Here is a 26,870-nt window from a genome sequence, read left to right as displayed (position 1 = left end):
ATCTGTCTACACATTTCAGTTACATGAGAGCAGAAGGAATATAAATTGCATATATAGTGTGTTCCAAATTTTATGCTCACTAAAGGGATCTTGGAACCTATAAAAGATACAACAAAGATTATGTGCATACAATTTAGAACACACTATATACATTATTATGTAAAATCCATTTTAAATGTTTTTCTTTACGCAATATACCTATAAAATTAATGTGTACAAGGCGACATTTTATTATATCTTATATTTCTCCGAAGTAGTACTGCATATTATTATAAAAATAACAAAACAAAACAATTGAAATACAAATGGGTAAATATGTAACAAAAGTAAAATAATATGCTTGGTAAAAGTAATTATACATTTTTTCTAATGACAACTTGAAAATTTTAGAAATCCGAGATTTTTACGCTTTGATAAATTTATTTAATATTTTATTACTATGCAAAGGGTGATAAAAAAAGTGCCAGAGTTTATTGGCATGTACCAATGACTTCAGATAACCCCAAAGATAAAAGTCAAAAGGTGTCAAGTCACACGATCTTGGTGGCCTTTGATGGTCGGAATTCCCAGAAATTACATGATCCTGGAAAAGTTCACAACACAATTGTTTCGCAGGCAACGTGACACCATCCTGCTGAAACTGCAACTCAGGAAAGGCCACGGCCTATCCTTCTTGATCTTCAAAAATATAAGGCCCGATAATGCCACCCAACCAAAAGTCGCAACAATCTGTCACTAACTGTGCAAACATTTCTCTTCTTTAAACGTGCAAGGGTTTTCTGAAGCCCAAGAGTGGCAGTTATGCTTATTAACAAATCCAATGAAGTGGAAGTGAGCTTCATCACTAAAAATTTGCGAAGCTGTTATCCTCCTGCCACTTTCTCAGTACCTAGTCAACATACTGTCGTATCTTCTTGTAACTTGCCTCTTTCAAAATGTTGCAACAACTGAATTTTATGAGGGTGATATTTAGGACCGTACCGAAGAATTCTCTGTACAGAAGAACATCTTAAACACAATTATTGAGAATCGCAATGTATTGATTTCACTAGGCTGACAGTAACACTGTCACAAACCAATGTTCTTTCTACTCAGTTCGGCCAGAAACAACGTCCAGAACTATTAAGGTCGACTGTTAAACTCGTCTCAAAGAACTTTTCCATGAATCTGTGAACTATTGATTCATTAGGTGCTTTATTACGCCCTTGAATAGCGTGAAGTCACCTGACAGTAGCCATATAACTCTCCACTCTGATAAAACGTTTTTACAACACTTGTTGCGCACAAAAAAACTTCTCCATGGTTAGACTCAGAATGCAAGAACAAGAGAAATACCAGCTGTATCAACAGTAGGAATGTTTCCAGAAATAGAAACAAAGTCAAACATTGCTGCCAACCGATTAACAAAATTTTACTGGCCGTTTCAAATCGGCACTCTTTTTTAATAAGCCTATATTTTTATGTACCAACATATATTTTTATGTTTTACATGCTTCAAATGTACTATAACATTTTTTCAGAATATTATTCCCTTCAACACAAAAAAAATATTTATACAAAACCCAAACATTTTTAGACAATTTATCTTTTTTTAAGAAACCCTCACCCTCCTCAAAATAGCACAAATGCAAATTACACAAGTTATATACATTTTCTTTTCTAGTCTAAATGTTTTCTAAAAGAAAAAAGCACATATGTTGAGCCAGTAAGTAAACTTATGTTTATTGATAAAATTTGTGTTTTTTCAATTGTTTTAAAAGCCACTAAAAGTATAGGATTCAAAAATGTACTACTTTTATTTGTTATAATATTGATCCTTTCATGTGACTATAAATAACCCTGTTACCCAAAATTTTGTTTATGAAATTTTGAAAAAGTACTTAAATTTTGCTAAAATTGCCATCACTGAGCAATCTCTCCCCTACCACTTACCATATGCGAGATGGTTGTTGAGTCCACGGTGAGTCATATTCTCCTTGAGGTACTCGTAGCATGAGAAGTAGAGTGCATGTGCCGGTCCTGCCCCCATGACGACAGCGCCCATGCCTCGGACTGGCCTGAGGATCCCTTCCTGCGAGACCATCCGTTGCAGCACCTCTCCGATACTCCGGTACGAAGTGGTACCTGACAGGCTTTGCATCCTCGTCTACAACAATGTAGTTACAAATAGGTCAATATAAATAGAAATAATTAAAAATTACATTAAGTTATAACAATTTTTTAACATGGTTTTAGGAATCCTAAGTTATTAAATGTTAATATATATACTCTGCAAGACAATAACATTCAATGTGGATTTTTCAGTTGTCGGCGGGAGTGCTGGAAAGGTTGTGGAACTTGTCTCATCTTTTGGCCTTTATAGTGAAATTACTTCATTCACTAGAGAATACGGCGGTTCATGCTCTCTTATCGACAACATATTTACAAATATCCCTAGACAGCAGGCTTCATCCACTGTCCTTGTCACTGGGATTTCTGATCATCACGCACAGTTGGAGAGCATCTCTTTATCGGTTTCACCTCAGCACACTAATTTAAAGTTTAAAACCTGTAGATTCTTTTCCAGTAATAACATCAGCATCTTCACAAATCTTCTTCGAAGAGAATCCTGGAAAGAAATGGTGGCTGGAAGGGATGTGAGCGAGAAGTTTGATGGTTTCCTATCTGCTGTGGAGTTCAGCTTCAGCATTGCCTTCCCAGAAGAAACATCCAAAGTTAGGACAAGGAAATATTGTGGCAGGATAAAAACTTGATGAGGATCTTAAGAACCTCCGTGATAGAATGTTATTCCTCTACTCATTGTCTAGGGATTTAGACTCAACTCATCCCCTCAAGAGATCTTTCATTGATCTTAGAAAGGAATTTAGAAGACGTGTCCACTCTGCCAAGGCTGCTGCAATTACTAGCCATTTACAAAAAGCCACCAACAAACAAAAAGCATCTTGGAATATTGTTAATGACATGATTCCTGGAAAAAGAGTAAAGGCTTTCAAAGAACTTTTTGTTAAAGACGAGCAGGGTAAACTGTTGAGGGACCCAGTGGCTGTGTCAGACAGATTCAACACGTTCTTCGTTGAGGTGGGCAAAAGAGTTAAAAGTCATGCTGACTCATCTGGGTCTATGTCTTATCGTTATTCCCCAGCTGAAAGAGTGTGTTCGTCGATGGTTCTTTTTCCTGCAAATCAAGGAGAAGTCCTTAAAGTAATCAAATCGCTGAAGCCTGGTAGCTCTGCGGGATTTGATGGAATATCATCTAATCTCTTGAAGAATTGTGCTGATCTTCTTGTTGGGCCACTGACATATTTGATTAATTGCTCTTTTGAGGAGGGAATATTCCCTACAGCTCTTAAATTATCTATCGTAAAACCCCTCTATAAAAAGAATGGCAGTGATCATGACATAAATAATTTTCGTCCTATAGCTATTTTATCCACGTTTTCAAAGGTATTCGAGAAGCTCTTTCTTGCAAGGTTATCTTCTTTTCTGATTTCAAACAATATTCTTTATGCACATCAGTATGGCTTTAGAGAGGGTCTGTCTACAACAAACGCAATGTTTAGTCTTATATCAGACGTAACAAAGGCTCTAGATAACAAGGAACATGTGCATGGGCTCTTTTTAGACCTATCTAAAGCCTTCGATGTGGTAGATCATACTTTGCTTTTGAGGAAACTGGAGTATCTTGGGCTGAGAGGCAAAGTGTTTGAATGGATACATTCTTATGTGACTGGTCGAAAACAGATGGTTGAGATTCCCTATATGGATGCTGACGGACTGCTAAAAAAAAAACTTTCTCAAGAACTAATTGTCAGAACCGGGGTGCCCCAGGGATCGGTCCTTGGTCCTGTATTTTTTCTCCTCTTTGTAAATGACATAGCCAGGTGTATTTCGGACTCTCACTTGTACTTATTTGCTGATGACACATCCCTCGTAGTCTCCAGTAAGAGTAAACCACAGCTGGAGAATCAAATTTTCGTAGACGGGAGCTCATTATTTCAGTGGCTGGAGGAAAACTCTTTATGTATTAATACAGCAAAGACCAAGCTAGTTGATTTTGCAATCAGAAACCAGTTGGATAATGAATGTTTGAATATTATCATAGGGGATACCGATTTTAGTCCGTCAGCCACTGTTAATTATCTTGGTGTTGTTTTTGACCGTAATCTGAACTTCTCAAACCATATTGAGAAAGTTACAGGTAAGCTAAGTAGCAGTATTTTTTTATTGTCTCGACTTGCCTGTTTCAAAAGTGCTGACATCCTCTTGTTGGCTTATCATGGTTGTTTTTACCCTTATTTATCTTATGCAGTACCAATTTGGGGCCATGAAAGCACCAAGACGCAGTATGTTTTCAGGTTGCAGAAGAGAGCTGTTCGGATAGTTTTTCACTTGGCCGGAAATCAGTCATGCAGATCGCTATTTCGAGAGAAAGGCATACTCACTTTTCCATCAATATACATCCTCAACAGCCTGACATTTCTAATCAAGAATTTTGGTTTATTTACTTCTCATATTACACATACTCATAGATACCAACTCCGTCACAACAATAACATAACCCTACCTCGCCATAGCACCACTTTTTTCAGAAATAAAACATATTCCTCCTGCATATCATTGTTTAATTCTCTACCACAGTATCTAAAGAATGTTAAGGAGCCCAACAAATTCAAAAGCCAATTGAAAGAATTTTTAATTCAAAAGGAATATTACAGTGTCCAGGATTACTTACTTGAGAAGAAAGACTAGTTTTAGTATGTTATGTTTTGGTTCTGTATGTAATGTTAAATTTAGTAATTTAGATAATTTTACTTTAATTTGACCTCTGCCTGTGCAATCCTTGTATTGTTTGTGGCAATAAATGATTTGACTTTGACTTTGACATATGAGCCGAATATTCACGAACTATCGAGCAACTGAATGACAATAGTTTGGAGTGTCATATTTAAGTTCTTTCATCTGTAATAATTTTTGTATCTTTTTACATCACCTATAATTAATAATGTTTTTAATGAATTATTATGTTCCATTGATCCTTTGGGAAATATTGACGTTCTCAAATTTAATTTTCATTACTTAAAGTATACAGGAACTAAACAACACCCAAAATAGTAAAAACTTTGTTTCATTTCTTTAAATTATTTAAAGTACTGTAACTATTTTAAATGTGCGATGAAACTGTGGATAAAAATTAGAGTATGGAAGCATCTGTTACTCTTTTATAAGTTGCTGATTACAGTCCCCAATACATTATATATAGAACCTACTTTACCTAGTTATGATTCAGAGGAAAATATGAAAAAAAGATGAAGAGGCCAGGTTTTTTAACTGAAATAGGTTTTGAATTATGTTTTCCTGCTAAATTATGACACAAGGTGAGTGAAACACTGTTAAGGGATAAACTGCCTAACTTCCATAGTGTAATAAGATAAACTATTGAACAATATTTTTAACGTTTCTTCCGGATCATTGGCCATCATTTGAGATTGTGTTTCAAATGAATCAATACCAAAATTCTTAATGTTATAATAACCAAAGTGAAACAATAAGTTGTCCACTTGTTTATAAATAAAATTTGCAAATTTGTTTATTATGATATATTTAGTGTAATAAGTGACAAAACAATCTTGAAAAGAATTCCCAGGACTAAACATTTCCCCTAAATAATGTCATAGTTTTAATAAATACTCATATTTCTAATAAGATTTTCCTTTTAAAAACCAACAAGATGTAACTATTTTGTCAGAGGATATTTCGTAAGGGAAAGGTTATATTCCTTTTCGGCGTGATTGAGCATCATCAGTGGTTGTGTCATGCTGCTAATTTATGACTCATGGTACCTGACCACTGAACAGGAGGCTGGGATTCCCTCGAGAAAGGTCAATCTGTGGTCACAACACCTGCTGTCTCCTCCTCATGTCCATGCATACAGTAAAGCCCATTATCTGACAAAGATCTGATTGCACAAGAAGACAGATTCTGATATGATTCTTACACCAATATTATATGCTGAAGAAATGCCGCAACTGAATGAAATTAAATGATTTCAATATATTATTAAACACCAATCTTTACACAAAAACGCATCTGCTTTAATGGTGCAGAAAAAATCAAAAACTCATAACTTACACAGCATATTAGAACTTATGTTAATGTAATATTTATCATTGAACAATTATAATTTCTGATATAAAAGATGTAATGTAATTTGCTTGTAAAATAGATAAAATTAAATTAATGAGTCATTGGCTGAACATAAATAAAAGCCTACTTGTGATTGTATACATATTTAGTTACAAAGACCTTGGTAGAAATATTTACTCATTTAGATATGCCTGTAGATCTTGTGGTTGAGTATACATACGCACTACACAACATTTGTGGCATCTTACCCTCAGTAACCTCAGTAATGTGAACAAGATCAGTCAGTGTGCAAACTTCCCACATGAGCCATTAGCCTTTGTTGGAAATTGTCATTTGTATTGTGGACACTCTCACATTCTATTTTAATTTTTTTAAAGTAATACATTCCGGCCAAAGTAGAGAAATATATAATTGTAAAAATTAGTAATTGTAAAAAAGTACCTCAACAATTTTGGATAATTATTACAGAATTTTATATGGCCAGAAATAAACTCTGCAGTAAAAGCCTAAAAATTTCCATATTAGTATAATATGTTGGAATAATATGGCTGTTTAAAGAGAAATTGATTTATTTGTTTAAACCTATGGGTCAGTATTTTTTGAAATATAGTAAGAACGGACAGACAACAGGCAGATAGATAGACAGAAATGAAGTGTTTCCAGTCACATGAGTGATAGACTTTGTTAATGTTCAGCCCATTAACATTTTCACTTTGGACATCTGTAGACTAAATTGTTAAATATGGTGATGACAAGTGTAGATTATGTTTAAAATTAAAATTTAAGGTTTTTTAATAAACTGATGGCTGTCCCCATAGCTTTTGTATAAATTGCTTGTGGTTGAATAAGTAAAAAGAACCATAGATAATACATTCTTTAATAAATCTTTATGACATCACAACTAAAGATAGATCATAAGGTAGATTTTTGATTACATGACTGTATTACAGAAGATTTCTTCTCAACCAATGCTAACATTTATTGCCACACTACAGTAAATAGCCTACATTAAAGAAAAGTTAAAAACATATTATATTAAGTTAAGAGTGACAATGACAAAATGTGTCCTATATTTGAAATTAATTTATCAAAATAAGGTTATTATACATTTCAAAATTCAAAATTATTACAACTCTAAAAAAAAAAAAAATAAAATAAATAGCACTATCTATATTTCACCACATATAAGTTTTAACAGAAGGTCTCTTTCTCTTGTAAAACCAAAGGCTGGATCAGGATTTATTCCTACAAATACCCTAAATGCAGTAATGAATTCATTCATGACCAGCAAAATGATACTGCAACTAAAACTCCAAGAGCATTTCAGAGGTTTTAATACAATCAAAAGCAGTTTTTATACTATTTTTTGATCATTCCAAGTAACTTCATGAATCTTTTAGACTCTGATAAGACTCACTATCTAGATGTTATTTTAATTTTTTTAATGTTTAGTATGCTCTCATTATTATACAGGCTTATATAACAGCCCCTGGTGTATGTGTTTGTGTATCTGTGATCAGGATGCCAGCAGAATATAATCACTCTGTTGGACTAACTCCATTTCTATTATCTCTGGAAACTTACAAGTAGTGATGCAAATAAATAATGTTTAAATAAAACATTTGTTTCAGTTAATGAATTAGAATTTATTTCTCTTTAGATATATATAATGGTGCAATTGACATTATCATAGCACATTACTTAACCCTTAAAGAGCCGTAGAGGGGACGACCCGCGCAAGGGCCACCTGAACAAAGACTTCATGGAAAACATTTCATGGCAAGGAAACCTAATGGTGGAAGAGCCAGATGTGTTGTGTGTTTAAAGAAAGGTTTACGGAAAGAGACAATTTATGTGTGCAAGACCTGTGTTTCACATCCTGGGCTTCATCCGGAAGGGTGCTTTGAGGCCTTTCACACCCTGCCCAACTTTTAGGACATGCATATTACCCAGTATTACACACCAAATGTATACTTTTTTATTTGTTAACCCTACATTTACTGTATAAAAGTCTTTTTTCCTCGTAGAAATACTTTTACTCCTTATAGTTATATAATTATGTATTTTGGCTCTTGTTCCGAAATTTTACATTTATTTTTATTATTTATATTTAGGCTTGTTTTTACTCCAATAAGTGTTACAATCTTTTATTAACTTCTATAAACATCTGAAAACTATTTTGTAATTAGAAAAATAACACCCGTTAGAGGACTAAGAATTTGGAAAATATTTGGTTTTCATATTTATGGCATGTAAATTAAATTTTTTATAATAACTTTGTATTAAATATGTAATATACTTATTTTCTAGTACATATAAGCATGCAATGTCATCATTTATATACATAATTAAAAAAAAGGAAACAGTAATAGAGTTCTTTAAGCATTGGGTAAAATTTATAAAGGAGCTGGAACGCTAAATAGTAAATCATGTGTATTTTGGGCCATAAATATGATAAAAGATATTTTTTTGCAGTTCTGTTTTATTTTGTTATCTAAAAAAAGAAATTAAAATTAGCATTGAGAAAATCTAATTTTAATTTTTTTTTAATAAATGAGCGCTAATCCAGAGTTAGGCTGAAACTTTTTGGCGCTTTAAGAGTTAATAATCGTAAAAATTACAATCCAAATAATAGTTGCAAATTAACACTATAATGACTCATAATAATAAAATTTAATGTTAATATAAACTAAAAACAATGTTAACACATTCGCTGCGTGCGGTGACTCTAGTTACCACCGCTACTCTGCGCTAGGAGCCTTAGTTACCACAAAGCCTTTGTTCTGAAATGACGCTTGTCAGTGTGCGGCCAACACTCGATCTGTCACAACATCAAATTTCTTACTCCTCGAGAGGTACTTTTCCTGCATTTTATGCAGTTCGTTTTCGCATTAGACTTTTTCATTATTTTTAGATTTTTTAGTGATAAGTGCAACACAATGGATCTTCCCCCAGGAACAAGTGGTGCACAACAACCAAGTTCTAGGTGTAAAAAAGAGCCAGTATTGAGTTCAGATAATGAGGATGACAACATGATGTGGAGTACCAGACAGAGTCAGAAGTTGAAGATCCTGAAGACCAACCCACTCCAATGGACCACTCACAACCGGATTGGAATGAAAGATATTCCCTTTACTAGAAGGGCTTTTAGTTCCTTTGCCAGATGACAAGTCTCCAATTAGTTTTTTTTCAGACTGCATGTGGGTATAGTTATTTTAGAGAGAATTGTGAAGGTAACCAACATGTATGCACTTGAGTTCTTTGTGGGCCCCATACTGTACCCAGCTCGTAAGTTGGTAAGTAGAAAAACCTATCAATCGAAGAGTTGTTGGTTTTTCTCAATCTTCTTTTACACATGGGCATAATACAAATGCCCAGACTCTAAGATTATTGGGAAATGAATAAATTGTTTTCTTCTTGTTTCCCAAATTTTATGCCATGAGACCGATTTTTGATCATCTTACGTTGCTTAAATTTCGAAAGCCATCCTGATCCATCCAATCGCTCATCTTAAGTCCCTTATTGATTGCTCCAACAATAAAATGAAGTCTGTGTACTACCCGCAACAAAATTTGTGTATTGATAAGGGTTCTTTGGTGTGGTCGGCTGTATTTACTTCAATACATAAAGGAAAAAAAGCACAAATATGGGATCAAACTAACAGTGCGATCCCCATGGTTTGACATGTTCCTTATGTATTGTGGTTCAGGTGTACTTGATGATTTTGGTAGCAAAGGACATGTGGCTAACGTTGTACTAGACCTAATGCAAGGAAAAGTAAATTGTGGACACCGCCTTTATATGAACAATTATTATAATAGTTTTTCTCTCGCCTCCACTCTTTAGAGAAGAAATACTTACAGCACAGGTACGCTCAGATTAGATAGATAGTTCATTTCAACAAAAGTTAAGTCAGCTAAGTTGAAGAAAGGAGAAACCATTGCACACTACGCCAAAAGGTGTATTGGTAGCTAAATGGAGAAATAAAAGAGTAGTGTCTTACATATCCACAGAACACACTAATGAAATAGTCACTTCAATCAACCGCAACCAACTTGAAATGAAAACGCCTCTGCCAATCGTGAAATATAATCACTTTATGATGGGAGTTGACCAAAGTGATGGCCTATTATCCCTGACAGAGAAAAACCATCCTTTGGTACAAGAAAATTTTTATTCACATCATGCTGTAGATGCTCTTGATGAACGAAATATGAATTTCTTGTAATAAATTTTTTTTAATATGTCTCGGTATGATTTTCATCACTGCTAGTTGTTGTCCATCTCCTACCGAACCTTCCCGCACCTCCAAGGCGATTGAAGCAGAAGAGTGTTGTCCATATCCCTTCCAAGATTGAAAAGAAACAAAAAAGTGGTTAAAAAGTTACAAAATAAAAGTTGCAGAATTGTAGTGCAAAGGGAATTGTGAAACGAGTGGTATGGCATTGTTTGCAGTGTGATGAACAACCTGGCTTGTGTGTACTGTTCCAGTTTTGTTTTGAAAAGTTAATTGTTGATATTAATTTATGTTTGTTTATAAAAGATTAATAAATAACTATAGGAGTTTATGCCACATATCGTTCATTCAGAAGAAAAGTGACACAACTCAAAAAAAGTAAATTTTACAGGAGAGCGATTTGAAAATTGTGCTTTTTGTAATTAGTTTTTCGTTTAACAGAACTGCAACCTTTAATCCAAAAGTCATTTTATTATTTATATCAGTTAAATATAGGGCATTTAAATTAACTTAATATAAACCATGAAGTTTGTGTTTATTATTTTTTTAATTATTTATTAATTTAATTTGAGTTGTGTCAATTTTCCTGTAAAACCGCTTTTCATTAAAAGGTTAACTTTGAAGATGGTAATGACACAAAAATAAGTCAACGGGTTTTTAAAGACAGTTAACTTTAATTGAAACAAAAAAATCAGTTAGTTACTTAGAACTAAACCTCCAAACATCATTGGACCTATTTTAGATGTTTAGAAAAATAGTGTTTTCAAATATTAATAACAAAATACATTCATTTACTACCACTAGTTACTACCAATAGTTTGGTCTTATATAAAGTAACTAATGCAGCACTTTTTAATATTTAAAGAAGTATTTTCTAATGGAAATAAAAATCATTAACACAAACATAACATTGTTGCTAAACACAAACGTTACTGCAAAAATTTAAAGTGAGTTATAAAATGGTGCATAGCAACTTGGAATAACATGTTTTTCAAGTAAGTATTGTAAGTCTTTTTTCTTGTTAACTGAAATTCCCAGTCTTTGCTCGTATAATTTTTTTAAAGCAACATCTGAACAATGCACAGGAAAAACCTGTTGTTTCTTCTTTGAACTTCTGGTTTTCTTCTTAGTGTGACTCTTCTTGTTGTCTCCGAATAAATCCTCGTTTTCTTCAATATCAATCTGCTGGATGAAAATTTCTTGAAAGTCAACTGTGTCATCATAAGTTGTCTTGTACTTGATTTTAAAGGGAGAATCTTTCTCAACTTTAATTATTTTGATGTCATTCATTGCAACAGTACATCCTGAAATGAAAAGATAACTGTAAAATGTTTAATTATTATCTTTTTAGATACAATAGGATAAAAAGTTGGATTTAAAAGTTTTAGTATGTTAACAAAGTGTAGGAAATTAAAAATAATCCGTTCGAAGTAGTTAAATATGCGTTTAGAAAAAAATATTTAAAACGTAAGAAAATGCAATTCTTCCATCTTGATTGCATATCTATGTGCCATAAATAACTACTCTTTAACATACATTTTTCAGATTAAATATGAAAAGGAAAGATGGTTTAAAAACGTAAAAGAAGATAGTAAGTTAAAAGATTCTTAAAAATTGTGTAAAAAGTATTAAAGTTAAATTATTGGTTTCACATGGTAAAGGCTGAGTAGGGTTAAACTATGTTTGAACCGGTTGAGATTGTTTTTGCAGTGAAATAATAGATGAAATCCCTTTATTGGTCTGCTCATCACTAGAATTATTTTATAACTCTCGTTTCATAAAAGTGTCTAAATTATATTATAACAGTAAGCAGCTTACCTGACACATTAACTGTAGAGTTACATCCAATGTTTGCCCATAGGTCTTTAAAATCCAAGAAATCTTCATGACTTAGTTCATTGACTTTATACGGATTCCCAGTTTTTTTTGCAGTTTTGATCAATGAAATGTATTGAGCCGGGTGGTAAATTGGTCCAGACTTCAGACATTTCTTAATCTGCTTCTCAATCATTGCATGTACATTGTCCCCCTCGTTTTGACTATGCCCTTTTATTAGGAAATTGTGAGTTATAGACTTAATTGGCAGTTTGTCCACTGCATATAAGTACATAGAAAACAAATACTTGTTTTTCTGTTGGCCGCTGCAATTATCAGAGTAAAATATAATTTCAATATCGTTTTCGCAATTTTTAACTTTTTCACTGAGGTATTTGTAAATGCATGTTCCAATTTCGCACGAGCCTCTGGCTCCTTCGCCTTCATGCCAAGTATAGCAGAATACGGCATCATTTTTCAGCTCACAGACAGTCAGGTTTAGCATATTTAATTTAGATTTATAATACATTAGGGACACTTCCCCCTTTGGACACTGTAATACAGCTTGAAGGTCATAACAGGCAACAATGGTGTTGACACTCACTGAGTCTTTGTCAGAATTTTTTTTCAATCGAGATAGATCTTTTTCCATAATATGCTTTTCATATTCCTCTTGCAAACTGGTCTTTCTCTCACCTTCAGCTGTCTCATATGCATGGCACAGCTCACAAAGGTCTTTTTTGGAACAAAAAAAGAAATATTATACTCTTTGGTGAATATATCGTAATACTTTTTATAATTTCCATGAGGTTTTTGCAAGCTTTTACAATGTTCAACATAATCACGATGTAAATCACTAATTGTTTTACCACCTTCTATGAATTCTCTGGTTGTGTTTGCCCGTAGATAGTGGCTCTCAATTTTAGGAATAGATTCTATATGACGCCTGATGCCTTCATTTATTAACTTGTCTTGATCAGTTTGATGCTTATCATGTTTACCCCTCAGATCACCAGCAACAAAGCCACTTGAGGCGTCTTTCTTATCAATAACGGTTCTAATTGGTCTGTCATTGATCCCTAGGGTGTTTCTGAAAAAATCTTTGCATACACGAACTCGCTTATCAGCAACATCAAAATAAAAGGCTTGGTTTGGTTTTCTCTTATTTCCCTCTCTCTTGTACTGGTAAGTTGGTTGTATGTTCTGAATATGTGATGCTATGAAATCTCTTTGGTGGGAAAGGTCACCAAGTGCCCAATAGTTTTTGAAAATTGTTTGACGTTCATCAGGGTTTATTTTGGTTTTACACTGGATTCTACATCTATCATTGCATGGTGGTTTTATTTCCTTTTTCTCAATTAGTTTTCTGGACTTAGATGATGATTTATATTCCTCTCCAGAATTTCTCAGCTTTTTTGCTTTACATTTCAACCAGTTGTCTTTGTTTAGTGACCTTTTCTTTCCTTTTTTCTTTTGGAGATCAGTGTTATTTTGTTCCAAGAATTCAAAAACATTATCATTTTCTTCAAAGATCTCAGGCTCCTTTTCTTTAGTATTTACAACAACTTTGTTTCTTCTAGGTATGTTAAATATTTTGTTGGATATTGTTTGTTTTTTAGGGAAATTAAGGTCATTTTTTGGCTCGTAATTTGGATCCTCGTCAGAATCATCCACGTCATAATCATTTTCACTGTTAGGGTCATCTGAAAAAAGATCTCCAGTAGCTTCGTTATCGGTTTTACACTTTCGTTTGGGTCGAACATTTTCTTGGTTAGACTGAGCTGATGTCGTTGGCAAATTAAGTTTTTTAGGCACACATTCCCTGCTTTTGTTGGTATTTTGTGAAAATTCACTAACACACTGTTTTGATGTCGAAGGTTTATGATTTTCTTCACTGTGAACTTCTTTAGAAGTACATTCTTTAGGAATGACATCAACATAACCCTGAGTTTTGTCTTCAGGTTCAGCTTCCCGGGTTTGTAGGATCGTTGAGATTGGCTGGGTTTCAATGTGTTCAGTTAAAAGTTCATTTGTAGTTTGAAATATGGCTTGAACCTCATTATTTGGGGTTGTATTTGGAATTTCCTCTTCATTAATCACTGTCCACTCATTACCACATACAACACTATTATGTGAATGAGGAGTAGGCCTATAGTCTGTAGAATTGCCTTTTTGTTTGGCTAATTTTAAAATCAGGGATGTTCTATTGCTCATTCCTGAGACTTAAACTGGCTGTTGTGATGCCTTCACTAGAAAAAAATGTGTAACCTAAAAAAGTTCATAAATGAATGGCACACACAGGCAAGGCATTTTGTCTGTATGTGGCATTCATTTATGAATAAAATGTATATTGTTTACTGATAGTTTAACAAGAAAATAAATCGTAATAGTACTAACAGTGGAATATTTATAATAAATTATGAACTATTTTCGCAATACAAGTGTCACAACTCAAAATATTGCACTGTTGGTATAACATTGTGATTTAGTTTCTTGCAAAAGTTCAGAGTTGTAATGACACATCTCAAAGTCTGCCACTGTGGAGGTATAACAAAATGAAAAAAGTACAATGATTTTCAAGGAAAAGTGACACATCTCAAAATTTGGACTTGTGGATGACAAACAAAATTGAAAGTCAAAGCTATATTCAAGGAAAAGTGACACAACTCAAAATCTGTCATTATTCTAGTAAACAATATAAACATGTACTTACAAAATATTACAACCAAACAGGCACAACTCAAAAAGTGTCACTTTTGCAGAGAAATTATAGCACTTCACTCCTAGACAGTCAAGTCACAACTGAAATGTGTCAGTTTTGCTAGAAAAACATAACCTAGAATGTTCTAGAAGAAAAGTGACACTAGTGCACTCTAGTGGGAGCAAGCAGAGTTTGAGTTGTGACGTTTTTGCAGTGAAAAGAATAACTTATTTCAAGACTATTAAACCAATAAAACCCATTTAAAAAAATTTTGAGTTGTGACACTTTTCTTCTGAATGAACGATATGTACACACACACTGGAATCCATAAAAGAAGAAGAACATACACCCATACAATTTTGATAACTTACAATAAACATTATAAATCAATAGAGTTTAAAAATAAGATAACTAGCAATCTATTTTAGAGAACATAAAACAAATTATCATACATATAAGATAGAAATAAATAAACTATTTTAAAATTGAATCATCAGATAAAATAAAGTAATTTCTTTAGACCAAATACCACAAAATACATTAAATCTTCATATCAAAAACAAAGAGATTGTTATGCAAAGTAAGTTTACAACATCTGGAGTTATAAAGTGAATTTAGATCAGCTGGTGACTTTACAATAATGGAATTTTATTCTTTTGAAAGATGGCTTAATATGAGACTGAGAAGAACCTTTTTTCATCAAAGTTAATCAACATTTAAGTTATTAAATACAGTAATACATTTTATTATTTGTATTAAATTGGTGAATCTCGATTTTTGAATCCAAGAACAGAAAAGACATTTACTAGATGATGAACACTTGAATATTGGATGACAACCAGAACTCTCAGACATGCAAAGATTACTACTACCAGTATTAAATCTACACTAAGCCGACAAGGATGATTGGAAGATGAATAAGTATCAATGGAACATACAAAGTAAAACTGGATTTGAACTCAAGTAAGATCTACCTAATTTATGATTCCAAATTTTTTTCAAAATTTAAACCTATTTTTGTATAAATTCAAATTTAACATGTACCTCAATTTTTCCTATGTTGGATATAATTTTTTTTTATGTGCCCATGGCAGTATAATCCACGAAACCCTGTATGTGACAAATAAACTCAATAGCAATTATTGTAAATCAAACGTTTATTTATTTATATCAATAGCTAGTTAAGCAAGGGCAAAGTACGGGTTAAAGAAATAAATAAAGCAAAAAAGAAAAATTTAACAGTACCATATTGTTTTGACCAATATCATGAATAATGACAGACAAAAAGGGATTGTGTAGATGATTATGTTGTGTTTTTTTTTTTCAAATATTGAAAATACAACCTTTTATATTTTTAAATAATAAATGACTTTTGGGTAGGTTGGTTGGGATGTATATACACATTTGAATCAATATTTTATTTTAGAAAACTTATTTCTTCATTTTTCTTAAATTTTTATAAACTTATGTACTACAATATAATTTCAAGGAAACATTTAAATATATGTTTTTATAATTAATCACCATATATTTGTTAATAATAACTGAATTTGAGTAGGTTAGTGGGGATGTATATAAACTATTTCACATTTGTATAAACTTTTACATTAATTTTGGTTCACATATTTATGCATAAATGCTGTTTATGTTTTTCTAAAACGAATAAAATATAGTTCATTTAGCTATGATGTACCTATGTAAGACCATGAATTAAAAACAATCTTGTAGATATGTAAAAATAAGATACTGCACAACACTGGAGAATAGATCACAAATGTTAACATGGGAAAATCTGACACCGGTAACATAGTTAACAACTTGCCTTACAGTGAAAGGGTTAATATACTATTATAAAACAGTCAATAAAACATATATACAGAGCGGTTCTGAAAAAGCACACATTTTTCAGAGTTTATTTAGTTTGTGAATGTAAACATTTTCCATCAGTAAACTAGAGGTTACCAATGTTCAGGTTTCAAGTAAATTGAAAATTTTAATACTTGTATGCATGTGAATATGTGAATAAAAACACAAAGCTACAAAAACTAAATTTAATACTATGTTTATTTACATAGAAAACAAACACATCATAATAAAAATTAAAATCAGATGTAGTGTTTACAAGAAATATTTGAAATTCATTTTTATTCATAGATTCAATGTCAAACACTTTTTAACATTGATTGTTTACCATTAACTAACATTTGCTGTTTTCCTCCACTTATATTGCTGCAATAACATGTGCTACTAGTATAACTACACTGATTAATGGTATCTTGTACACTTGATCTTTTAGGTAGCCCCAAGGAAAAAAATTCAAGCTGGATAAAAAATCAGAAGATGTGGAGACCATTTCTTCCAATCTATTATCTTGGAAACTGCTGATCAATAATATCTTACGACACATGTGTATTCATTGAAACATCAACCTATTAATACGAGAAAGAGAACTCGTAAAGATGTAACCAGACAACAACAAAAAAGGAACAGCAACAAAAACAGTACACAAGAGAACATGATGGAAATGGACTATGCTGAGACATGACCAGGCCACAGTATAAGCCGGTATCCTTATACTGTGATGTCATAAGACCTGACCAACCACTTCGCTTCATTCAATAGGGATAAGTGCACGCTCAACCTCATAATTGTTACTATTTTATCCTTTTTTTTTGTAATAAAAGATAGTTACTTGACATAAAACATTTTGCTTTTTTAAGTGTACTTTGAAAACCTTTATACAACACAAGAGTTTCTAGCAGTCAACTAATAACAGATGATTCACGGGCTTTTAATTAATCAGCTGTGATAAATATGTATGGCCAGCTGGATGGATAGTGTGTGACATAGCGACTGGTGGTGGGGGGGGGGGGGGGCAGCACTCCGACCTGTATTATAGTTTGGCCTTGGCTGAGGCTGGTCAGACATGAAAAAATCATGTAAATATCATGCAAAACATGATGCGTAGGTATAAGTTGCCTTCCTGTTAATATATCACTTAACTCTGAATTTTCTCAGTAACAATTCATTATTAACAAGTGTACTAACAAAAACTGTTCCTTCCCACAACCTCTATCTATCCTAAAAATATTCGCACTTTTATCAGAATCACCCCGTATTGTAACAGAAAATAGGGTGTGAGATGTTGAATAATGTTATAGTAGAGACTGAAACTAGAACAAATATTTAGGTCAGATTATTATTTATATAATTGTATTTCATACTATCACTGCTGGAAATGCACCGGTTAATTATATATTACATAATAAATACCCAAAAACCAAAATTATTGGAGCGGGAGTTAGGGGCTTTCTGCTGGGGAGCCTGTGGGGTGACGGGTGGTGATGCTTGTTGCCGTCATGTGGTCAATCGGTGTGTTAGAGTGATTGAATGTGTCTTTGCTTCTTGCTCTTCATTTTGAATTTTTCTTTTATTTATCATAATACATAAAAAGTTGTTCTTTTGTATATTAAGTTTTGAATTCATTTAATTATATATATATATATCATTTCATTTTGCATTTTCGTTATTTTCTACTTAAACAATAAGTTAATAATTTACCGCAATTGTATCAAACTATTGTAAATTCACTACATATATAGTATATGAGGTTGAATGTTAGAGAGAACTTGATAGCCCTAACTCCACCTCTTTAATAAAAGCATTTTAATTTCATTACAAACTGTAAAATGACTAAAAGCATATGTACTATAAAACTCTTATGATTTTGATTAGTCATTCAACTTAATTAGTTTTTATTACAGTTATGCAAAATGGGAGGCTAGTTAGTAAAAACATCACCAGGAACGTTGACTCCTAGTTTTTACAGGGTTTCATTTGCATAAAAAATACTTAAATGGTTGAAACAAATTTATGTTTACTTACACTAGTATAATATTTATTGTATTGTTTGAACTGTCTATCTTGATCACTGTAATTTTTACCATTGGGTATTTTTTTAGAAATTATGTTTTTGAGTTTTATGTCATAGTTCAGTAATTAAAGATAAAGAAATTCAGAGCGCAATATCTACTTTGAAATCTAACAAAGGAACATCAGAAATATATGACCATACAGTTTTCAAGCTACATATATAAATATAGCTTATCAATTAAAAATTGATGTGTTATTGCAGACTGATACTGGCATAAACTAGAGTAGTATGTTCAATTATAGATAACAATTTAACTTCTTATCTTTTATCTTTACACCACAATGGGTAAATGGGTAATTACAAGGAAAAAACTATTTCTATGCAGATAGTAGAGGAAAGAACAAGTCAATTTGACTAAATTAACTATGTACTGTTGAATTATTGAACATTAAACTTCTCTAAAGTGTCTTTTGCACATCAGTAGTCTTGGTAGTTTGCTATTCACTAAACATAAGAATGGGTCAAAATGGAAAGGAAATTACTGCAAATTATTGTGCTCTATTTTCCGCTGCAATTTGTATTGTGCAAAGCTTCGTAACATAATAGCAGCCACTCTACTCATTCGTGGCCCAGCCCTCAAGGTCATCTCACTTGTTCATTGATCAAACCGGCTGTGAGAGGAACCACAGTGTTCTGATAAAGATGGCAGTGGCACACGCAAACTCCAGGTGTCACTAGGGTCTCATGAATAATACATCCAAGATGTCCAATTGACATTTCCCTTCAAACTGTTAGTATGGATTAAACACCTCCATTAACAAATAAAGCTCTTAGCTGATCAATTACTAAAACAGAGTTTAATAACATTTAACTATTAGAATAGTCTTGAAACAAATATGTTGATTTGACCTGGTTTTTAATCTGTTTTGGACACTGGTTGTTTTGCTTCCAACTAAACTGATCTACTGGTAACCTTCATATCTCCATGAACAAATACAATAAGAGTGATTATTGCATCATTTCTCCCAATATGTTCCAACAATATAAAAGTACATCAAGAATGCTTTAATATTTTGTATTGATCATTTACAGTAAGTGCCTTTTTAATAAAAACTTAAGTTAAAATTAGAATAGAATGAGGTCCACCTGGAAAAGATTAACTGTTCCAATTCAAGACGAATGTGTGACTGTCTCTAAATGTAAATATAACATTTATCTTTGAAGTGTTCAACTTCAAGCCCTATAATAAATATAAGTGCCTAGGTTAATAAATATAAGTGTACTTTAGTTTTTATTTAATAGTGCTTGGTGGCTTGGGCATTTTATATTCTATTTGAGCCTTGCGTTGTAGTAGTTCAATGTCAGTTCTAGCTATTAACTAAGCATGAATAAAATAAAAGGATTTTAATACTAAGAGAACTAACACATCTCATATATCATATGTCATAATGAATTATATATTACTTGCACAATTATTACTGTTGTCGTATTAAATAAAAGAGTTTTGTAAGAATGAACAGTAAATTGGAGACGTTTGGGCCAAAACAGAAAATATTTTAAAAATAAAAATTTGGAAAGAATTAAAAAAATAAGAGTTGGAAAGAATTTAAAAAAATAAGATTTGAAAGTCTACGTTAAAAGTCAACCCCAAAATTTTAACAGCCACATACTTTCCTTTTATGATGCTCCCAAAACAAACTCCCAGTATCCAGCACCAACAAAGTGATGACAATCATTGAAATCATCATACAGTGTTGATTCTGCTATAAATTATTATTGTCTCACTTTGCTATTCAGATGTTTCGGTTTAATTATTAGATTCTTTATTTTAGGTCAATTCAAAAAAAATCCAGAGCTAAAAGCCCTCCTTGTGCTAGTAATTAGAAATTATAATATGCTGAAAACATCAGACAAAATCACAATTTTTATATGACTTTAAAGTTTGGAGGTTTTAAAAATTTTTTAAAAGGTAGGTATTTGAAAATTATTTGACACTCGAACAATCATCTATTGAATAAAATGAGTTTCCTGTCACATTTATACAAATAATTAAAAAATATAATTGAAGAGCTTTTGAAATGGACTAGTTAAAAACTTCAAGAATATATGATTTTAATTTTAATTGTTGAAATAAATTTTTATTTAATTACCAAGCTGATAAGTTAATTTTTACTAACAAATTATACTCTATGACAATTAAGTATGATGCTCTCTTATGAGGAAATCAGATTCATCAGTATAGCACTCATTTTATATTTTAGGGTCTGCATTGACAGGTGATTTATTAGCTTATTCATATAAAAAAAATAATAGAGTGGAAAGGTAATGTCTAAAGCCAGTGACAAGATTTGATTTCAGTGCACTTCTACATTATAGTACCAGCTCTGCCTCAAAGAAACATTTATTATTTAAACACTGCTATGACACCTAACTTAATGAACCCCCTATAAATGTATTATGTGGCTAGATTAACCCTTACAACACTAAATAAATATTTGTTATGGCAGGAGATGTTTCCTGAGAGTATATAGACTGCTGTGTAGAAAGCATTAAGAAATATTTCATTAGTACAGTTTCAATTTTGTGTGAAACTTCATTTCCTCTAATATAATGAATCCTGTTATGGTGTATGTCCAACCATGGAATTTGGCTGAGCATCATTAAAGCATAATACTCAGTAGGTTGATACAACTTCTCTTATTGTCTACCAGGGGGATTTAAAAAATTCTTTTCTGTATCTTAGATGTCTGTCTATCTGTCCGTAGGACATCATGAGACTGAAATTAGCTTTAGACTTGAAACATGCAACCTCAGCAAAAACTGTTACACAACACATGGTATGACACATTCCTGACTGTATATCAAAACAGTATGTACTTAAAAACCCCATTATAATTATAATTATTTACAAGACTTGTAAGAAAAATCATATTTTGCCTATAATTTTTTATGGTGCTTAGCAGAAGTTTTCTTTTTTAATCTAAAAAAATGTCTTAATTTGTAAAAGTACGGAGACAATAATCATCAGTTTGACCACACTAACCAATAGTATGTTAAAAATAAATCTTAATTATTAATTTGTTCTAATTTTGTTCAATTTAGACTGGTGATTTGGTCTTGTTTACGTCCTAACTGTATTGAACAATAGATGAATGGACCCACCTTTACAGTGTCTATTGGGTACATCACAGCCAACTCCATAACCCCAGCTACAGCTCCAGCAACCATATTTCTACCTAGATATTCACTTCCTATACTATCAGACATGTTCACAACAGTTTACTCTTACCCATTTGTACAAAATGGTTGACTACTGCACTTTAAATTAATACTCCAATTTGTTTATCAGTAATTATTATGTCTGATGATAACCTCTTTTACTACTAATGACTAACAACACTGGTTTGTTTCACATTTATTTACTATCAGCTGTTCTACTATAAAATATTAATTGGTCTTGTAAAGTTAAATTACTATGAATCTGTCACAAATAATACACCAGCACCAAGGAATCGCTGCTTTGATGGGTGTATGGACAGGATACTTCATCATAATTTGTGGCTGTTTTAGTTGTTTGTTTGTTTAGATCACCACTTTCTACGCCCCTATTTGTGATCACTTATACATCAAGCATTAATAAATGTTCTTTTTGGATTTCATGGAGGTAAGATTATATACGCATCTTTTACTTACATCCCAATCGAGTATAAAAATAGATTAATCATTTTAATAGAAAAGAAACAATGTCAGATTTTCTTTTTATTATTTAAGTTTGCATAACTATAGCCTATTTCTGTCTATACAAAGGTCTATAGAAACATACTATTTTAGAAAATTGTTTTACATCATTTTAATGCATAGTAATTATAACAATTTATACTTTTCCTCATATTTACACATCAAAAATATAATTTGCTTACAGAACATTGCAATATCTGGGTAGGGTACGAAAAGCGGACCCGGTTTTTTATATCGTAGAATGTAATCATCGATACCTAAATGTTCGCTTCTCAAATCCTAGATTATCAATCGATATAAAAGTATCTATAGTAGTCCTCAATAACAATCGTATGTTTTACATTAAAACATGAATTTAATATTTACAGTGATGAAAAAAAATTATTATAACCAAAATTAGGAAAACTGAAGACGACCATATTTGCTCCTTGTTTTCTGAAATTGACTGCCATTTTGAATATTAAAATGTTACTTATGTAACACTGAGACCTTACGTGTATTATTTGAAAGTGTTTACAGCTGTTGTTATAGATTATTTAAGTTAATTTTTCAAAATAATTAATCAGTATCGATTGATTATATCGGTGGTTATGATTAAGTAATATCGTTTGCGAATTTCGATTTAAAAAACCGGGTCCGCTTATCGTACCCTACCCCAATATCTTATATCTTTCATGGCAAAATTTGATACAATGATCTCTTACTATTCTTAATGATCTTTACTTCAAGTAAAGTTTAAAAGGCATCACATTTTTATATTTGATACTTTTATAGTTTTGATTCTCTGATTGAATCTTCAAATGTATGAACATTTTACATATAAATAATATTTTTCATTAATTACAACAAAAGCCATATGACTCATAAAAACAGATATGCTTAAACGGAAACAAGTGGAATGGCCTATGGTAGGGTGGTATTTGAAAATGCTCAAAAAGTGACCAGAATAACAAGGATTTACTAATTAAATAAAACATTACCCCTTAAAAAGAAGGAAATCTCTCTTGGGTAGCATCTTAAGCCCTAAGGTAGGGCAGATGGTTCTCAAGTATGGCGATAGGCCCTTCGGGTAGGATGGTTGGCCCTCGGATAGGCAAGACAGTCTAATAAATTGGTAAGTTTTTGATAGCGTTATGAACAAAGTGGCCTAATGTTTATTTACTGTTATTCTCATAGGCTAGTTTTGCAATAATTTTATAATAAAATGTATTAAGTATTTGGGGTCGAAGTTAAGGATATTAAGGAATCCCCTACCTTGAGAAATTGTCTCTATCATGCGGGAATTCTTCTTCTTTCCTCACCTTTTTTCTTTAATACTGTTACGCTTAACACTTTAGACATACTTTCCATTTTTTAAATCAGGTAGTGTATGAGAAACAGACCCGGTTTTAATCACTAAGTGTAATTGTGTACATTTTGCGTACGGAATAACATAACTATCAATCAACAATAAAACAAACTGATTGATAACAAGAAATGGGAAAAACACAGTTTTCATCTTTAAATGTTGTTTTGTTTAGTTTTATATACTTAACCACAATTTTTATTAAGGTGAATCAGTTTTAAAGTAGATGATAATATCTTTACAATTTGTAAATGCATTTTAACTTGGTACCGTACAGATAATGTTCATTTCTATTTTAAATTTAATTGATGATATCAATTTTAAATCAGTATTGATTGATTACATTGATGTAAATAGGCAATATAGTTTGATTATAAAAATATTGATATAAAAAATTGGGTCCATTCATTGTAATCAGCTGCAGTATAATAAGTGGTCACCACCACAATCAAATCACCGACAGGTATTCATGATTATCTTAACCACTGAAACGGTAATTCTAAGCAATATATGGGTCAAACCTGGATTTTTCTCATATTACAATAGGCCTATAATGTTCCAATAGTCAATTAGAAAAGGAAATGACTAGAATTTCTTGCTGGAAAGCAGTTATAGGGAGCAGGCAACCGCCAGACGGTCATATATTGCTTAGAGTTACCTATTAGTGATCAGGGGCACTGACGTGATCTGGGCTTCAAATTTGGAAACTACTCGAGTTAATTTTTTTTCTAAAAGAGCAAGCAGCGCGAAGCGCTGCGCAGCGGGCAGGCATCGTGCGTTATCCTTTTTTTTATTAAAAATTTCTGATAAATTGTTATTACATATTACAATATAATGTAGGTAAATTATGTAAAACAATTTTAAACACATAATTACATGCTGGAAAGCAAAGTAAACCAATATAATCCGCCCAATACAAAATCTCCGTAAAAATCTGGTAAAGGAATCTGTGTCATTCCTTTGGCCTGAATCAATTCAGTATAGATGAAGATCACGCACGATGCTTGCCCGCTGCGCAGCGCTTCGCGCTGCTTGCTCTTTTAGAAAAAAATTAACTCGAGTAGTTCCAAATTTGAAGCCCAGATCACGTCAGTGCCCCTGATCACTAATAGGTAATTCTCGCGGTTGCCTGCTCCCTATAACTGCTTTCCAGCAAGAAATTCTAGTCATTTCCTTTTCTAATTGACTATTGGAACATTATATTGTAATATGAGTTACCTGCTCCCTATAACTGCTTTCCGGCAAGAAATTCTAGTCATTTCCTTTTCTAATGGACTATTGGAACATTATATTGTAATATGAGAAAAATCGAGGTTGACCCATATATTGCTTAGAATTACCACTGAAACTAAAATGGCAAATCAAATTATGTTGTGTATTTTAAATTACTGTACTGTATAGTTCAGCTGTTTTATATCTAAAAAAGTAATAATTCAATTATGAATAAAAACTATTTAGGTTATGTGTATTTATAAAATGTTATAAGCTAAACAGTGTAACATTTAGTTACTTTTAATTATTTTGAAGGATAGACGTACATGACAGCTTGTGACAAATATATTTACATTGCTATTGTAACTAGGCTATGTCTTTATTCAAATAGTACACAAATAATATTACTTTGCTTAAATTAATTTGGAACAATACTGTTATTCAATACATTAAAAGAGCTGAAATAATTAATTGTAAATAACGATAATTAGAATTGTTTTTATTCAATAGTTAGGTATTTCTAATTGATAATTTAATCTAGTTTTGATAGTGGTGGTGGCTGCTTACTACACTGTAGACTCGTACTCTTACCCAAAAAAAATCAATTAATTACGTGACATAAACATTTACCCAGCTGTCTACCTGTCTAACAATCAACTGTTAATACTATCAGTATTTGGACAGTCGAGTAATAGAGATAATTGTAATCAAAGGTGCTGCCATAATCCAAGTTGCTTTGAATAAGGCAACTGAAGATCAGTTAGATGAACAATGTTCCGTACAAAAAAATATTATGATTTGTCTCTATCCGAACTAACAAATACCATAAATTGACATTCTTCAAATAGTTGATATTAGCCCTTTGGGCCTAAGGTATTACAAAGCTTTAGACTTGTTTCCAAAATCCGGACCATCACTCTCCTTTACAATACTTTAAATTATACTTTGGTAAGCTAAATTCAGTAGTGAAAGTTGTAGCCTACTTATATTTAACCTTCAAACATATGATAATGATGACAATCAAAATAAACTAGTTATGTCTTGTCTTTAGATTAATACAATATTTAAAACCCTTAATATATATATATAAACTGATCAATTACCTTTACAGAATCGAGGGGGTACATCACACAATGTTCCATAACCCCTGCAATTGCTCCAGCAGTCATGTGTGTTGAAACATCGGTGGTAGGAAGTGTTTCATAGTCTTCAAAGTTCATAATAGTCTGTTAATAAAAAACACTTCACTTAAAACAATAATATGATTTTGTTTTATTTTCTAACCTCTCAGCACAAACAAGAAATTTAGAGATTACTACACGAAGGAAAGTGACACAACTGACCTAGGGCTCTACTCCATGCTCCTCTAAGGGTCGTGAATGTGATACGAAAATGAAAACTTACGGTTATGTTCTTCGATTGTGTAATCAAGAAAGCATCATTTATACATAGAGAATATAATTTTCTTGAAAAATATAACCTATGCCTACACGATGTTCTAAAATACAATTATTATATATAAAAACAAGACTGACCAATTTATGTATTGTCATTTTGAGTAAAGTATCCAAGGCTTGAATTGCCTGTTCTGGATATTGTAAATATTTTTATATAATAATTCTTTGTGCAGTGTTTTTACACATTTAAATGAAATGCATATGTGTATTCATACATGAGCTTAATGTGAATGAAAGTATAAAATATTCGTTAACACGATTTAGTGTAATAGTTAAATACAATAATATCACATATTCATTAAAAATCAGTTAGGGATCGTGACAAGGGAATGATACTAACGAAAATT

General features: G+C 32.1%; 2 protein-coding genes and 1 long non-coding RNA gene across 4 annotated transcripts; 1 reads left to right on the top strand and 2 right to left on the bottom strand.

The window, feature by feature from the left end:
* Window positions 1-1,820: 1,820 nt before the first annotated feature.
* LOC124372119 (mitoferrin-like) lies at window positions 1,821-26,303 on the bottom strand. Of its 2 annotated transcripts, none has more exons than XM_046830486.1 (2): window positions 21,934-22,163; window positions 1,821-2,146 (listed from the first exon to the last, which is right to left on the bottom strand). In XM_046830486.1, the coding sequence occupies exons 1-2, from the start codon at window positions 22,036-22,038 to the stop codon at window positions 1,922-1,924; spliced, it is 330 nt and encodes a 109-aa protein (XP_046686442.1). In that variant the 5' UTR covers window positions 22,039-22,163; the 3' UTR covers window positions 1,821-1,921. The 2 variants fall into 2 exon arrangements, with proteins under 2 accessions (XP_046686442.1, XP_046686441.1); XM_046830485.1 differs by lacking the exon at window positions 21,934-22,163 and adding an exon at window positions 26,170-26,303 and having other exon boundaries at window positions 1,902-2,146.
* Window positions 11,054-15,219, bottom strand: LOC124372118. Its single transcript, XM_046830484.1, has 2 exons — window positions 12,200-15,219; window positions 11,054-11,685 (listed from the first exon to the last, which is right to left on the bottom strand). Exons 1-2 carry the CDS (start codon window positions 12,846-12,848, stop codon window positions 11,324-11,326), a joined length of 1,011 nt encoding a protein of 336 aa, XP_046686440.1. The 5' UTR covers window positions 12,849-15,219; the 3' UTR covers window positions 11,054-11,323.
* Window positions 22,301-26,326, top strand: LOC124372120. Its single transcript, XR_006923315.1, has 2 exons — window positions 22,301-22,435; window positions 26,178-26,326. It is a non-coding gene; the product is annotated as an uncharacterized LOC124372120 (long non-coding RNA).
* Window positions 26,327-26,870: the final 544 nt, after the last annotated feature.

Source organism: Homalodisca vitripennis, unplaced genomic scaffold (genome assembly GCF_021130785.1).
Source record: "Homalodisca vitripennis isolate AUS2020 unplaced genomic scaffold, UT_GWSS_2.1 ScUCBcl_2559;HRSCAF=7448, whole genome shotgun sequence".
Lineage (NCBI taxonomy): Eukaryota > Metazoa > Arthropoda > Insecta > Hemiptera > Cicadellidae > Homalodisca > Homalodisca vitripennis.
This window is presented reverse-complemented; position numbering and strand designations above follow the sequence as displayed.